At 52.3% G+C, this 14,262-nt stretch overlaps 3 protein-coding genes across 3 annotated transcripts; 2 read left to right on the top strand and 1 right to left on the bottom strand.

The window, feature by feature from the left end:
• Window positions 1-281: 281 nt before the first annotated feature.
• Window positions 282-1,161, top strand: COCSUDRAFT_18360 (hypothetical protein; the record flags this gene model as incomplete). The annotated part of the gene is made up of 4 exons (XM_005645132.1): window positions 282-379; window positions 450-453; window positions 523-745; window positions 932-1,161. 4 exons carry the CDS (start codon window positions 282-284, stop codon window positions 1,159-1,161), a joined length of 555 nt encoding a protein of 184 aa, XP_005645189.1.
• Window positions 1,162-1,331: 170 nt separating this feature from the next.
• Window positions 1,332-5,565, top strand: COCSUDRAFT_4424 (hypothetical protein; the record flags this gene model as incomplete). The annotated part of the gene is made up of 8 exons (XM_005645133.1): window positions 1,332-1,446; window positions 1,650-1,750; window positions 2,374-2,507; window positions 3,114-3,242; window positions 3,692-3,803; window positions 4,285-4,410; window positions 4,848-4,977; window positions 5,456-5,565. Coding segments are annotated over 8 exons (957 nt in total), but the record flags the coding sequence as incomplete, so codon positions are not given.
• A 3,119-nt stretch (window positions 5,566-8,684) lies between these two features.
• COCSUDRAFT_25028 (CHR family transporter: chromate ion) lies at window positions 8,685-13,909 on the bottom strand. The gene is made up of 10 exons (XM_005645134.1): window positions 13,829-13,909; window positions 13,351-13,498; window positions 13,002-13,106; window positions 12,480-12,670; window positions 12,196-12,200; window positions 11,733-11,976; window positions 10,755-10,881; window positions 10,324-10,468; window positions 9,845-9,957; window positions 8,685-9,117 (listed from the first exon to the last, which is right to left on the bottom strand). Exons 1-10 carry the CDS (start codon window positions 13,880-13,882, stop codon window positions 9,011-9,013), a joined length of 1,239 nt encoding a protein of 412 aa, XP_005645191.1. The 5' UTR covers window positions 13,883-13,909; the 3' UTR covers window positions 8,685-9,010.
• Between the last annotated feature and the right edge of the window lie 353 nt (window positions 13,910-14,262).

Genomic DNA, 14,262 nt, shown 5'->3' on the forward strand with positions numbered 1-14,262 from the left:
ATCAAATTCAATCCAAGGTAGACCAAACACTTCATCAGCCCCTGACATCCTCTTATCTCCCCCGGCTTCCTCACAAATGATACATGCACAAGTAAATTTCCGGAACAGATCTCACCACTCAAAGCCACTCAGAATCGATGTTGCTCATTCGTTAGGCGCTTCATAGATACAACATATCAAGATGCGCCTTGCAGCGTCGAAATCCAGTCCCTCGGTGTGAGATGTAGAGGGTTAATCATCTGATTGGCGGTGCCAAGCTGACAGCGTAAACAATCTCAACAATGAAGCTGGACGACAAAAAACTTATCAGGGCGATTGTTCGCCGAGTGCATCCCGACTTGTTCTCGGCACATCCGTACGAGCGGGCGCAGAACTCGGAGTCTTTAATGGCAATGCTCCGTGACCGCTTTCAATTTTCGCAGCGGGCCCTGGGACACACTTAACAAAAGCACTGTTCTTTTGAAAGTGGTTTCATTACTTAATTACTTAATTGTTTTACTGAATGCATGGTGCCCACTCAAGACTGACTCTTCTGTTTTGCAGTTACTGAACAGCTACGTCGATGAGCTGCAGCGGCGTGGCAAGGTTCAGACGGCCGCAGTGAAGTTTTGGGTCATAGAGGACGGCCGCCTGACGCAAATCAGCGCGGAGCTACCCAGCTACGGCTCCCTTGGGCCCCTCTTCTTTGCGTTCAATCTCATTTCTGCAGACGAGATGCAGTCTGGCGCCGGCTCCTACATCAGCAGTAGGCTTTCTTCTCCATATCAAATCGCTATGGCCTATTAAATTTGATTAGGAGCCATGATGTTGGTGCAATTGGTAGCCTGGAGCACTTCTTCTGCTCCTCAGCTCCTGCAAACAACAACTGTTCCCGCGCGCTGGCGAGAACTATTCAGAGCGGAGAATGTAACACGTGCACATTTGCATGCAGGTCAGGACAGCACAGGCTTTCTGGAATGGCTCAGTTTCACAGTGAAGGAGGCACTGCGGGCCTCAGAGCAGCACGAGTCCATGAAGAGGGTATTCCGCGAGCTCAGAGCCTCCCTGGAGGACAAATTTGCCCTGGCAGCCATCCAGGTATGTGCTCATGGCTCTCACTATGGTGCTAACACCAGATCCAGGCAACATGCATCTGCTGCACACCTCCCTTGCACGGAGTAGAACATTCCACAAACATGCAATTCCTTCTCTGCATGCCTCATCCTGCTTGTCTTGATGCTCATTGCCATCACAGCCTGGCCAGCTGAGGTGCATGCAGACACTGCACCTGCCTCAGGACAAGTCCAGAGATAGCAGAATGCCACTTGAAGGTTTAAATACATGGCATACAGGTGGGAGGGGAATTCGCTGTCAGCAAGGCAGAGCAAAAGCGACAGATAGAGGCGCTGAGGACACTGAACTCCTGCCTCACCACTCTGGCAGCCGACCAGCCGGAGCTTTTTGAAGGTGAGTGCACTTACTCTTGATGCGCCACTCTTGTGCCTAGCGTCATGGACTTGCATGGGACTGCCTGCTTGACTATGTTGGCATCACACTGCCTTTGCGTGACTCTTGGCCATGTTGCATGCAAGTGCAGCAGAAACATCTTACAATAAGTGCCCTTCATGCAAGTGACGAGGGCGGCAATGTAAATTATGGACCCCATGCAGGTCTGAGTATTCGCCTTTATCACCCCGACTCGGCGCCCTTTGACACGTCATCCTTCCTGGATGACAGCGGCTCGTATAATCTGCGCACAAGCTCTATAGAGGTGTGCTCCTCTGCGATGAACATTACAGCATTTTGCATGGTCCGCCCAGCAAGTCCCTCTGCCCGGCTTTATGGCTTGTAGAAGGATTGTGGATCCCTCAGCCAGGGGGGTGGGAATGAAGCGCTGGATCCCTTCTTTGCACAATCAGAGCAACAATTTGTGAGCTGCTTGGGTCATGCGCGCGTGGTCACGCGTCAGGTGCCGCAGGTCCGAGGCAAACGACGGCACACGCATGATCAATCATGCAGCGTAGCACACCGCATGCTCTGCTACATTTGGGGTTCATGCGGCCAGGACCCTGCTACGCAATCCTGCAAAACATGTTTTGCACATACAGTTCCACAATTCCATCCCTTGCAGCACAAGCTCCGAGGGCTTGAGCTCCTTGAAGAACATTGGACAGGGCGCGGTGGTCTGGTCTGATGCAATGAACTCCATCGTGGCTAGACATGTGCGTGTCAGTGTGATTCATGCCCTTGTTGCAAAGCCTTGTGGGCGTGCATGTCTCGCCACGCTTGAGCAAATTGCATCATAGCGCCGTCGTCCGCCTTGTAGCTCCTCATTTCCACAATTCAATCCCCCTGTCTCAGAAGCCCTGAGGGGTGTGTGATGCGCGCGCGCAGAGCTACGTGGCAGACGACGGATGCCTGCACATAGTGGCGGACCGGCACCGGATTCAGGAGGCAGTGGCCAGCCTCGATCTTGGCCGCGCGCGCCTGCTCACCCGCCTTTCCCTCTTCTGGGTGCACCGCGTCAGGTGGGGCTTCTGAGCTACCTCCTGTAGTTGGAACCATGTGTCGTAAGGCACTGGCCTGCTCTGAGGTGGACTCCATATTTTGGGACCTGATGTGAGCGGTGTTGCTCTAAGACTGTGTCATGGGTGGTTCTCTCAGCACGATGAACTTTTCTAATCCTTGCAGCATTGTTATACAAGGACCCCAGTGGCCACAGCATGCAGATGAGTATCTTAGCAAACTGGCTGACCTCTGCAGAAGGGGTCTGCCAGTGGGGTGTGCACATGGCAGGAGACTTGTGCAGGTTGATAACGATATCATGACCGCCTCATGAGGCTCTGTGCACCTAGAGCCCTGGGCTCTTTTTTAAAAGGCCGCCTGCACGCGGTGTGCAGTGCAAGACCCCTTCATCCGGCTCGCAAGGACACCCTCAATGCAAAACGTCCATGTCATGGTTGCATGTGGCGCGCATGCATGCAGGCAGCTGTCTTATGCATGTTGATGTGTATGCCAGGTGCCTAACTGGCCCTTGCCCATTTGGACACCTCCGTAGCTCGGATGCTCTTTCTTCGAGTTTGGCTGGGGTGTCTGTTTGAACTGACGTCCTGTTCTGGCGCGCATGCATGCAGGCAGCTGTCGCCGCCGCTGAAGGCGCTGCTGGGCACGGACAACGTGTGGTGCGACTCACGCACGGAGGAGGGCAGCCAGAAGTTCGTGCTCTGGGCCGGCTGCGTCCTCGAACGCAGGCGCGGCCCTTTGTGTGATCCTCATTGTAGACACACTCCTTGGCCCCCCCAATCGGGGGCCCTCACTACCGAGTGCAGCTGTACCAGTCCAGCTGTGCCCCTGGAACAGAAATTTGTCCCTTTCGGGGTGCACAGAATGTGCATCCTCAAATGCAGGCGCGCGCAATTTCTTATAGCTCACTCAAGACTCACCCCTCAGTTTCCCCTCTGTATATTTAAGTCGCATTGCTAAAGCAACCATAGGCCCAAATCAGGGCACACGCTCTCTGCATGCGGGCTCCTTGCTTTTTTCTATCAGGGGAACCTTGAGCCAAAGTTATCGAGACTCATGTGACACTTTTCTTCAGAGGTTCCTTCAAGTCAAACCCCCATGCATGCTGCTGATTTTCCTTCCTTATTGCACATGACGCGTCTGCCAGTCAATATATAGTGCCATAAATTATGAAATTTGTGGCGTGCAGGGAGGAATTTGATCGGGTACTGGGCGGGCGGAGGTTTGCCTTTTCATTGCTGGTGCACTCGGACGAGTCATCACCGATGGTGGACTTCCTGGCGACTTCCTCGGTTCTGCAGGTGGATTGGTCCCTCGTTTCTGATCCTCTGTTCTATACTGACACAAAGGCCCATGGGCAGGTCTTCGTCTACAGCTAGTCATGTTAAAACTGCGCTATGTCACGAGATGACAAGAGTACAAAAGCAGCCCAATCGTTTTCCTACACTTCAGTCTTTGCCTCTTACCATGGACCTGCGAGTTGAACTGTTGTATTAACTGCAACTTCAGTGAGAAGAGGTTGTCCCAGAAATGTCATACTGCAAGAGGGTCATGTCCTAAAGGTGTGCATTATGCACTTGAAGTGCAGATGCTGAGGTTTCACATTTCACAAATACCGTTGTGCTGCTCAGTCAAAACCTCGCCCGGGTGCCTGCAAGAATGCATGCTGGTCTGGGTAAACTTCTAGTCTATCTTTGATCTTCCAGGGTACGGTCATATGTACTAAACTACGCTCACCAGCAAAGCATGTCAATAATTGAGGATGGTTGTCTGTGTCTGCAGGTGCGGTCAAACTGTCCTCCACCTCGGTTGCTGGAGTTTCTGGCGGGCGAAATGGGATTGGCAGCCAACGAGGCGGCCGAGAGCGTCGCCAGCAGCAAAGCGGAAGAGGAGGCCCTGCTTGAAAAGGTAACTCCTCTGATTGACCTGTGAATATCGTTGCAATAGATTCCCATGGAGTTGCTGTCAAAAAGCAATTGTGTGCCGGGCGCATTTCACAGGCCTTCAGTATTGCACCCACCTACCGTGTTACAGATCGGGCCCGATGGCCAGCTTTTGGTTGACAAAAAGAACCACCGGTGACCAAAATGTACACCCTATGGTCTATATAATCGTCGCATCAGTGACATACAGGGCACATTGTTTTATTGTGGTGTCTGATTCGCATCCTTCATCCCATGCAGGAAAGGTTGTGCTTGCGGCCAGATGAAACATGACGTCCGATTCAAAAGTGATGTCCATGGCATGGCATGAGGCCTTTGCACACCAGGACATGGCCTTTAACACGTCAGGCGGAAGCCGCGCTGCAAACGCGGAGTCACCGCTTAGTAATCGCATGCATGCAGGTGCGCGCGGCGCTGGGCGCGAAGCATGTGATCTGCGTGTGCTCCAGCTACGACAGCGCGGGAGTCATGGACGCAGCACAGCGCCTGCTAGACTGCGCGGATGTGCTTCGCGGAGTCGTTGACCTGTCCGGTGAGCCGTTTTCACTGCTGCAAAACATGTCTTCAACTAACAGCCATCACTGCTGCAACATGCTTGATCAACTGGACAGCCACTCCTGCTGCAATTCGTGTGACTTGGTGGACCTTGACGTCACAGCTGGACTTGCGATTGACGTGGAGAAGATCAAGACTTTGATTCACTGCTGAGAAAGAGCGCGCAGATACCTTTTTGCACGGTCTTCACAATTAGCGCAGAACGTTAGCTGTTTTCAATTCTTGGTTGTGGGTTGTGGGTTCTGGGTTGTGGTGCTGGATTGTGGTACTGGAGCACTTGGTCAAGCACAGACGGCAATGACAATGAAATGCATTTGCCGCGTCACAATTGCTGTTGTCGTCACTGCAGTCTCTGCGCGCCCAACTTCTTGCACATCCCACAGCTACCAATCTTCTGTTGCTTTCGTCACTTTGCCTAGAGTGTGCCTCACACTTAGTCTTATCTTTCTGCGCAGGTGCGAGCATAGCGATCGACGACTGCTACGAGCTATGGGAGAGCGGTTTCATCTCCATCCCCCACAACTTCCAGGTCAAGGACCTCCGCCCGGAGCTGCGCAAGCTGCTATCTCCCTATACCACCCCCCCCTCAACCGCCGCTGGCAGCATGCAGCAGGGCAGCAGTGACTTTGCTGCTAATGGAAATAGTAGTACTGGCATTAGTGGAGGGAACGGTGTTGCACCGGGCGCCGGGGAAGCTTCCGGGGCGGCTTCCGCCAGCGCGGAAGCTGCGCCATTGACGGCCGGCCGCTTGGCGGCGGTGATGTGTGCGCCAGGTCATCGGCAATGGCAGCGGCTGCGGGGGTCTGTAATCGAGCGGAGGAGGGGTGTCGGCCGCGGGATATTGCTCAGGCCGCACCTGCGTCAGACGGCGTTCCTAAGGAGTGCATCCGGTTGGCAACAGTGCTTGTGCCAAACTCTTATATGAGGTATTAGAGCTGCTGCACATAGCGGCGCTAATAAAGACACAAGGCCCCACTCGTGTTCAGAGCACTTCCTGGATTGAGAAGGGGTTAGCACAGTTCTGGAATAAGCAAGGTAGGTGGCAGGTTGTGGCTGCACCCACACAATTTTGATTGCAGGGCTCTGAAAAGCACTCAGAGTAGGAGAAAGCAATGAGAAAGGTTCCAAACGGTGTGTGGCAAGAGAATTGTCTCCAGTGTCTCCAGGGTAGGCGTTATATTGATGTGATGCATGCTGTGTCACATCAATATAATTAGCTCGTGTACACGGCTCTGATCATTGAATGTAACATAGAGAACTGATCGCAGGCACTTCAAGACACTGACTTCTAATCCTGTGTTGGGAGAGATTCGGTCTCGAAGATCTCTAGAGACAAATTGCAAACTCTTTCGGATGTGGCATTGCCGAGCGGCTTGCGTTGCTTGCTGATAAATATCTTGCAAATGCAGCAAATGCATCCGCCAAATGTATGCCCATGTGCTCAAGGCGGCAGTGCAAGGATGTTACTGACCATCTCAATGACGCACTGATATATATCACATTATTATAAATATGACGCACTATATGTACTAAATGCGTACTCCAGCCATGGTTAAAGACGTCATCGACATCTAGCGATGATGCAAGGCTACAAGCAGACAGCTTTCCGCTACCGCAATTTCTAGAGATCTTATCGATACAGACATCAGGACGGTACTGACATCAGGATTATGATGTATCTGCTCATTGCGATATCTACTGCTATCACCACACTAAGCCTGACCATATCTGATCTCATCACCAGAGCGCACATACAATTTTGTGCTGCATTCAAGCCTTGCAAGCAACATGTCAATCAATGAGCAGTGAAGCATGTCACTTCAGAACCAAATGTTCATCCAGCACAGCATCACTCAAGCCAGGAGAGAATGCACACATCAAGACAGAGCGAGCACCAGTGAAGGGAGAAAAGGCTGCCTGGCAGGTCTAACAAAGTGCACCGACAATACGGACACGTCCCGGTCCAATCAATTGTAACGATTTAGAATTGTGAGTTGAGGTAAAAATAAACAGCGGCAACAACAACCAAAATGCCCACTCCTCCCGCCACCAACACCGGTGTGTCACTCCTGCACACAGCGCATGCAATCAGCCAGCTTATCATGCACAGCAGATCAATGACTTCAAGTTTTAGCTGGCCAGAGGTAATATCTCCCCCAGGGAGAATTCCTACACAGTAATTGCAGCTAGCGATGGGTTGCTTTGACTAGCATTGGTGTAAGCTGAAGAGCTATACAAACGGTTGTTGTCTTGGAACAAACTATTTGGTGAACTCACTTGTCCATTCCCTCTCCACTGGCCGGTTGGACACCGCCTCGCCTGCTGCTTCCTGTGCTGCTGGATGCAGGCTGCTTCTGAACCTTGAACCTGCACATTCATTCCCTGCCAGCATTGAAGAGAACAGGGATGCTCGCACAACCTCTTAGGGGCCTCTGTAGCTGAGATAGCTGAGCACAAACGAGTGATGGCCTGTCTAGAACACGTGCAGTATAAAGGGCATCAGCAGTAAAACCTACCATGAGTGCCTGTACAAGCTGGCAAGCAAACAACAAGCAAACAAAGCAGCAAATGACAAAGAAATGAATGACCTGGCTCCTCACGCATTTTGCAGCCACATTGTTCAGACAAATTACAAAGTACTGGCTGGCTTGAGAGCACAAGGAGATACTACTAATGATGGCATTTGCACTTTTGCAGCTGGTGAATGACAGTGAGAACAATATAATGTGCTGCCTTGCCTGCGTTTGGGTGCCTGGCACGTAGGGCAGATGTAGTCCTTTCCAAGCTCCGAGAAGGGAGTTCGGCCATCGTAGATATATCCGCAATCTATACAGATGTACGTCGGAGTCGCTGTCTTTGCCTTAGCTCCAAAGGCCGCCTGTGTCTTCGCGGCATGCCCTCTCCTAGGAATGCGTCTGCTCTGCCTCAATCTCAGTGTCTGTGCCTGCGACGGTAGCTATGACCAATTTGTCACATTTAAGATGCCATATTCAATACTCCAGATTTATGCATTTCCTACTCTGCATCAAAGTGACAAAAGGAAATCTGAGGTGGAAAAGGTCAGTCTTGATCAAAGGCATACCACCAAGTCCGAGAAGGTACCATTATGTGTTTAAAAAAAATTACCTTTGGCTGTGTGACAAAGCTCCCGCACAACTGCGTCCTAGTATGCAGTTGCTGCGTCTGCATTGACGTGAGATTCATTGGAACGGACGCACTCTCCTTAAATTTGCTGATGCACAATAATTACGCCTCCTGTGCAGATAGATTCCTTGAGATCTTGCTGTTCTCTTGAAGAGCTTATACCACCGCCAAGAGCCCACACTTCTACTCCGCATGCTGACCACTCAGCTGACGTCACTTATCTTATCACCTCACTTCTGAACTCAATTTAATCCTGGGTTAAAGAAGCCTATGTCTGCATTGCAAGGCAGTGGTGGACTCGAGCACAAGTATCCACAGAGTGTACCTTTGGCAAATTATCAGAACTGAATCCAGGCCCGCGCATCATGTTTGCAATGGCTCAGATACATATTCACTATGGCTGACTCAGGAATAGAGAAAGAAAGCATGGGACTGTTGATATTTTTGCGAGTGCAACGGTAGCTGGCTGCGATCAGTGAGAGTAGCATGCATGCACTTATAATCTTGCATGCACGTGCAATTCCAACGTTGGTTCTTTGTCATGATTTTATACTTTTGCAGAATTCACTTAAGCAGCGCTTGAGAGGTACTTTATACGAGTTGCAGCTCTTACCTACCAAAGAAAGAAATTCATGTATCAGATCCTGGGACCTCAGGCCTGCCGGCCTCACATGCTGCCGAATCAAATAGCTTGGATGCACCAACCATTCCAATTATGTGCGTGCAACACCATTGCGCAAACATGCTTGCAGACGGATATTTTCACGCAGCTCACAGCCTGAAAATGTCAAGCTGACAGCTAGCAATTACTAATAAGGCAACCTGTCTCTTCAGATCGAGAACCTGCCCCCATCTTGCATCTGCATTCAGTGCATGTGCGCCGCCCATCCGATGACACCACAGACACCGCCAATCAGCACAGCCAGTGGCGCAGGGCAGCCCACAAAGTCCACCAGGGCGAAGCCGATGATGCCTGCACGCCGACCATGCATACACAACCTCAGCCACTGTAACGATTCTGTTACCCACGTGACAGGCAGGCAGGAGGGGGTTCCCTCCTGACCGTGCAGGACCAAGAGATCTACGGCTGTACGCTATCCTACACAATCCAGTGTTATATCAACACTCCCATTGATTGGAAACCGAGTAGAACACTACAGCCATCTTCTGACATCATCAATTCACACCTTTGGATCCAGTCCATGGGAGCTTCTCTTTATTATGCTTCAAAGAGCAGAGCATTATGATGTGTATCCCCTTTCCATACTGGGGTGGCGAGCATCAGAGTCCATCGCAGAAACACAAACCACAGACTCATTCCAGCTGTACATTGCAGTGCTCTTCAACTCTTACGTTGATCTTAAATCGTCAACGGCCTCTTTTGGCCAGGACAGCACCATGTGCGCTACTTTTTCAGGCAGGCAGTAACCAGTCTGCTGCATGCCAGTTTAAGAATGGCAGAGCAGGAAGATCACTCCAACATCCACAGGAAGAAAACAATGCCTTGCCGCACTGGATCCAAGCTGACATCACTATCTATGGCATTGCCCGAGCCAGGCCCATTTTCCACGTATTCCCGCTAGGCATGCTGCAAGCTGGTAATCCTGAAAATCACCTATGAGGTCATCGCATGACTAAACGCCAGAGGGGTACTGGGGTACAACTGCAGGGGCCTTTTGCAAATGGCAAAGGGCGCGCACCGATGCAGATGGTGGTGTTGGGGAAGGGGCTGGCAGCATATATTTGGAAGGTCAGCGAGAAGACAGATGCCACAATCAGGCCCACAGCGGCGGAGTTCAGACCCGGCAGCATCCTGCGCAGTAACATTTACATTAATAGCTGACAGCAAACACTGCATGCAAGTCTAGGCACGTGAAATGGTTCACATGAAACAGCTCTAAGAGTACTTCTTTTGCAAGCACATCACTTTGTTTCTGTGCGTCACATTGCACATTCAATGCTTCACTGAAGAGGCCGGAAGCTTGAGGGATCGAAGTTCAGCAGAAGCCCCGGCTTTGCGTGTCAATGGTCAATCTCATGCCTGCTCTCATCACTCATGATATGTCCAGCACCGATTGAAGGAAATGGCACTGCTCTCCGCAACGCAGAAGAAATGAGTGGGCATCACACAGCATGGGCTGAGTCAGCGGTGATTCGGCGAGGGTCAGCGGTGACTAACCTGCGGTACACCTGGAAGTGGCGGAAGCCACCCCACCATGGCATGAAGCCGTAGATGAGCAGGATGCCCGGAGCAAACAGCGCCACCCAGCAGATGAATATTCCCGCCACCACGCTCACACCGGCATTGTACGCTATGACGGCGCCTGCAGTGCCACCCAGGCCCTCCTCTCAATGTCAGAAGACTCTTGCTAGCTTGTGCCAAAACTAAACAGCATGAAATTCTTAAGAATGGCTGTGGCATCTTGGGGCATCTTGAAAGTCTTGTTTAGACTAAGCAGCATGTCGCACAGACAGCATGCCACATGATCGAAGTGCTGACAGGCTCTCATGCACAAAGCAGCAAGCGCTATCTGATTGCACCACGGACCTGTTTTATCCTGCAGCCCCCTTTCAGGGGACATGCTGAAAAAACGATTCAGGGAGGCGCACCGAGGTAGGCTGCGAAGTTGAAGAGGGGCCCCGGCATGGCCTGAACGAGGGCGAGGCCGGTGAGAAAGTCTGCCTGAGACACCCAGCCGGTCGCTACCACCTCATTCTGCAGCAGGGGGAGGACCACCTGCATAGCAGCCAGGCAAGTCTTCCTCATCACTGCTATCAAAAATGACCATATTCCTACGCCTAACACGACAGTCCGGCTCCGCAGTGGCAGTTTGGGTGGACGGTGCCGAAGGCCCCACCCGGTCAACACAAGCATGAGGTATAACCAACAGAGTGAAGGCCAAACATATTGCTAATCACAGGTTATTCTGGGGCATTTTAAAGCAGGGAGATCGCGCTCTTTCATGAGGCACCAAAGTCAATGAACAACTGCTTTCAGCTTGGCATAACAAATTCCTGTCGGTTGACCTCCTACCATTGGATGGTGAGGTCGCACATGCAGGTGCAGCTAGGTATCCTGATGTCGCTATTAAGTCTCAGCTAAGCTTTCAACATCCCTGGGCCAGAGTGCAGATAAGGAGCAAAGCCTGATGGCGCAGGGAATGTATTACGCGGTCGTTCCCGCCCACAGATATATTGCAGCCTGCAAGACCTCAAACTTAGGTCGCAGGTCTCAGAGAGTGTCTAGCAGGGGATTTACTTGATGTAAGGGTAGACCAGGAGCAAGTTTGGATCACCTAGGCCCCGCCAAAGATGATGCAGCCGGTGCGGTACAAGGCCGCCCATCAACCAATTGACGAAAATCTGAATGCAGACTTTGCAAAGCTAACTCCTGGGGCGGGTCTCAGGAAGTGTCTGACAGGGATTCAGCTCAAAAGGCGGGTTACACATATAGAGCGAGGTGTAATCACCTAGCCGCCACCGACGATGATGGACCGCGAACCTAGTTCAGGGGGCGGGCCTCTGAGAGTGCCTGCCAGGGATATGGGTGAGGGGTGGATTGAGGGCCAGATGAGCGGGGTGGATCACCTGGCCGCCGCCAAAGATGATGGAGCCGGTGCGGTAGAACGCCTCCCACCAGTACAGCTCCTTGCGCTCGGCGTAGTCGGTGCGGCGGCGGAATACGATGGTCAGAACCAGCACGATCGCCCATGCCGCAATCAGGACGAGACCCACCGCGCGGCTGACCCCGAGCTTCTCTATGCGGTCCGCCGCGCTCGCCTTGGACACCTGTTCAACAGTAAAATTCGTCTCAAAGTCCCCCCCCCACAGTCTATTCCGTTCTGGTGGACGTTAGCAGCTGGGTGCTACTTCTTGAAAGCGCGAGATCTGGACCGCGGCAATGGAATCCTCTGTTGTGGCAGGAAGGATGAGCTGCAGTGCGTGGAAGCTTGAAGGTTGACCCCCCTCATTGGCCTCGCTTTGTTGTCTGTAGTTTGAAGCTGTGCATTGGAGCAAGAACAGGACCCACACCACTGTTCTGCTCCTTGACAGTCTCTGCAAAAGGGCCCCTTCTGGTTGTACTCAGTCTTGCAGGAAATGCGTTCTGCTTTGATGGCAGGTTGAGCTGTATCCAAGGGAATGAGCAATGCGCAGAGGATAAATCTTGCAGACGAGGCGTTGCACAACAGAAGAGTCATGATATTGATGCGTCACCAGTGCATGCAGCATGACTGCAGGGAAGTCCCAACTAAGACATTCTGCAACGACTGCAGGGGTAAAAAGCATCACTTGATTACCAAACCTGGTTGCTGAATCTCAAGGGGCGCGCACCACTTTGCGCAGGGTGAAGAGGGTGACGACGCCGCCTGCCAGGATGAGGGTGGGGAAGATCCACGTGGCGGGGAAGTAGTATGAGATTATGGCCGCCACCGCATTAATGATCATCGTGGTGCGGTCCTTGCATGTGCCGTACGTCAGGCCTTTTGCAGCGCTCGCCACCAGTGCCACACCCACTGCTGCCAAGCCTGTGGAGCACACACCCACACAGCCTTTGTAGGAAGCCCCTGTGTTGATGCAACGCTGACCGCGGCTTGAAAGCTGTTCTGTAGAAGCATGTGCAGTGCTGTCAGGGCCGCTGCACCAGGAGTTGGGCAACAGGCAGGTCCATGACAGATCTTTTGCATGTCTCCTAACCCAAATCTTAAAACTCTGTGAACAATGAGCCAGCAGACTTTTGCGCATGGCACAAGTGCGGCGCCTCAGTAGGCAAGCTGGCGCTTCAGATAGTTTCAACATGCTTCGAGTCCAGTGCCATGCTTGTGATCATGTGCTTGGCAAACAGACAAAAAACCCCACCTGCGACGATGCCCTCCAGCCACGGGGCGGGGTTCTTGAGGAAGTTGGCGGCACCGGCGCCCACCAGCGATGCAATGAGGAAGCCGGGGTACTGGAACAGCACGCCTAACCAGGCAACCACACAAAAGGTCTCTTCAAAACACAATATATGCTCCAGGAGGTTGGCGCAAAATATGCCCCAACATACATTGTCATGAGGAACAACCCTTGAAAAGACGGGAGCGGTGAGAATTACTTCCAATGCTCATCCATGCACCTTTCAGACAGTAAAACAACATGCATGTCCTTGAATGAGAGGCAGTGACAGGGCTCAAGTGGATGACTAGGGATTCCTGCAGCAGTGTGTCACCCGTCATGAGGCCGCCAGTGACTCCCTTGTGCACCACGCCGATGGCAAAGGAGACCTGAGTTGAGGTGGGCCCAGGCAGGCACTGGGACAGGCCGAGCAGCTCCAGGAAGACGGTAGATGACAGCCATTTCAGCTTCTCCACAAAGACCTGCCAGGGGGCAAAAAGAGGGGGGCCAAAAGACCCGTCAAATGCTGTGACAGGGCGTGTGGGGTGCATTTAGAGAGGTACAAGGCATTTGAGGAGATTGAGGCATTGCTGGCTGGCGACCGGCTGGCAGATGGTTGGAGGGATGGCTTGCAGCTCACCCACAGTCAAGCACAGAGGGCACACTGCACACAGCATCCGAGAAGCGTCAGTGGCTTTGAGCAACACAGCTACATGTGAAAGTCAAGGCACGAGTCTTCTGGATACAGGGGTGAGGGTGCAGCAACTGCAAGAGTCCGGGATCCAGGGTGCCAGGGATCTTTCAGGTGTTACCTTTTGGAAGAGGGCAATATGCGCTGTCGGGCCACCGAACGCCACCCACCCCATCCACACGAAGCGAAGGAATAGGTCCCTGTAGGAGACCTTGTGTGGAACAGGTGCTGTTGGAGCGCCCTCCACATCCAAGGCTCCAGAGTCCTGTGCTGCCTCAACACCGTCCCTGCACAAGGAACCAGGGCATCAAAGCCAGGCTCTTTAGGTGACGAATCGAGGGACTCGCAATGAGCAGCTTGCTGCCTGCTTCTTGAAGAGATCAATTTAGGGCGTCACAACAGACACGTGCTGCAATCACAGCCTCTGGAACGCATAGGCAACGTGCACGGCATCGATTCAATGACGCTTTGAACTTATTGGAAAGCCTGCGTACCCAGCGACAGTGCTCTTGGGCTCAGGCTCAGAAGGCATCCCTCTATTATCGAGTGCTATTT

This window comes from Coccomyxa subellipsoidea (assembly GCF_000258705.1).
Source record: "Coccomyxa subellipsoidea C-169, whole genome shotgun sequence".
Lineage (NCBI taxonomy): Eukaryota > Viridiplantae > Chlorophyta > Trebouxiophyceae > Coccomyxaceae > Coccomyxa > Coccomyxa subellipsoidea.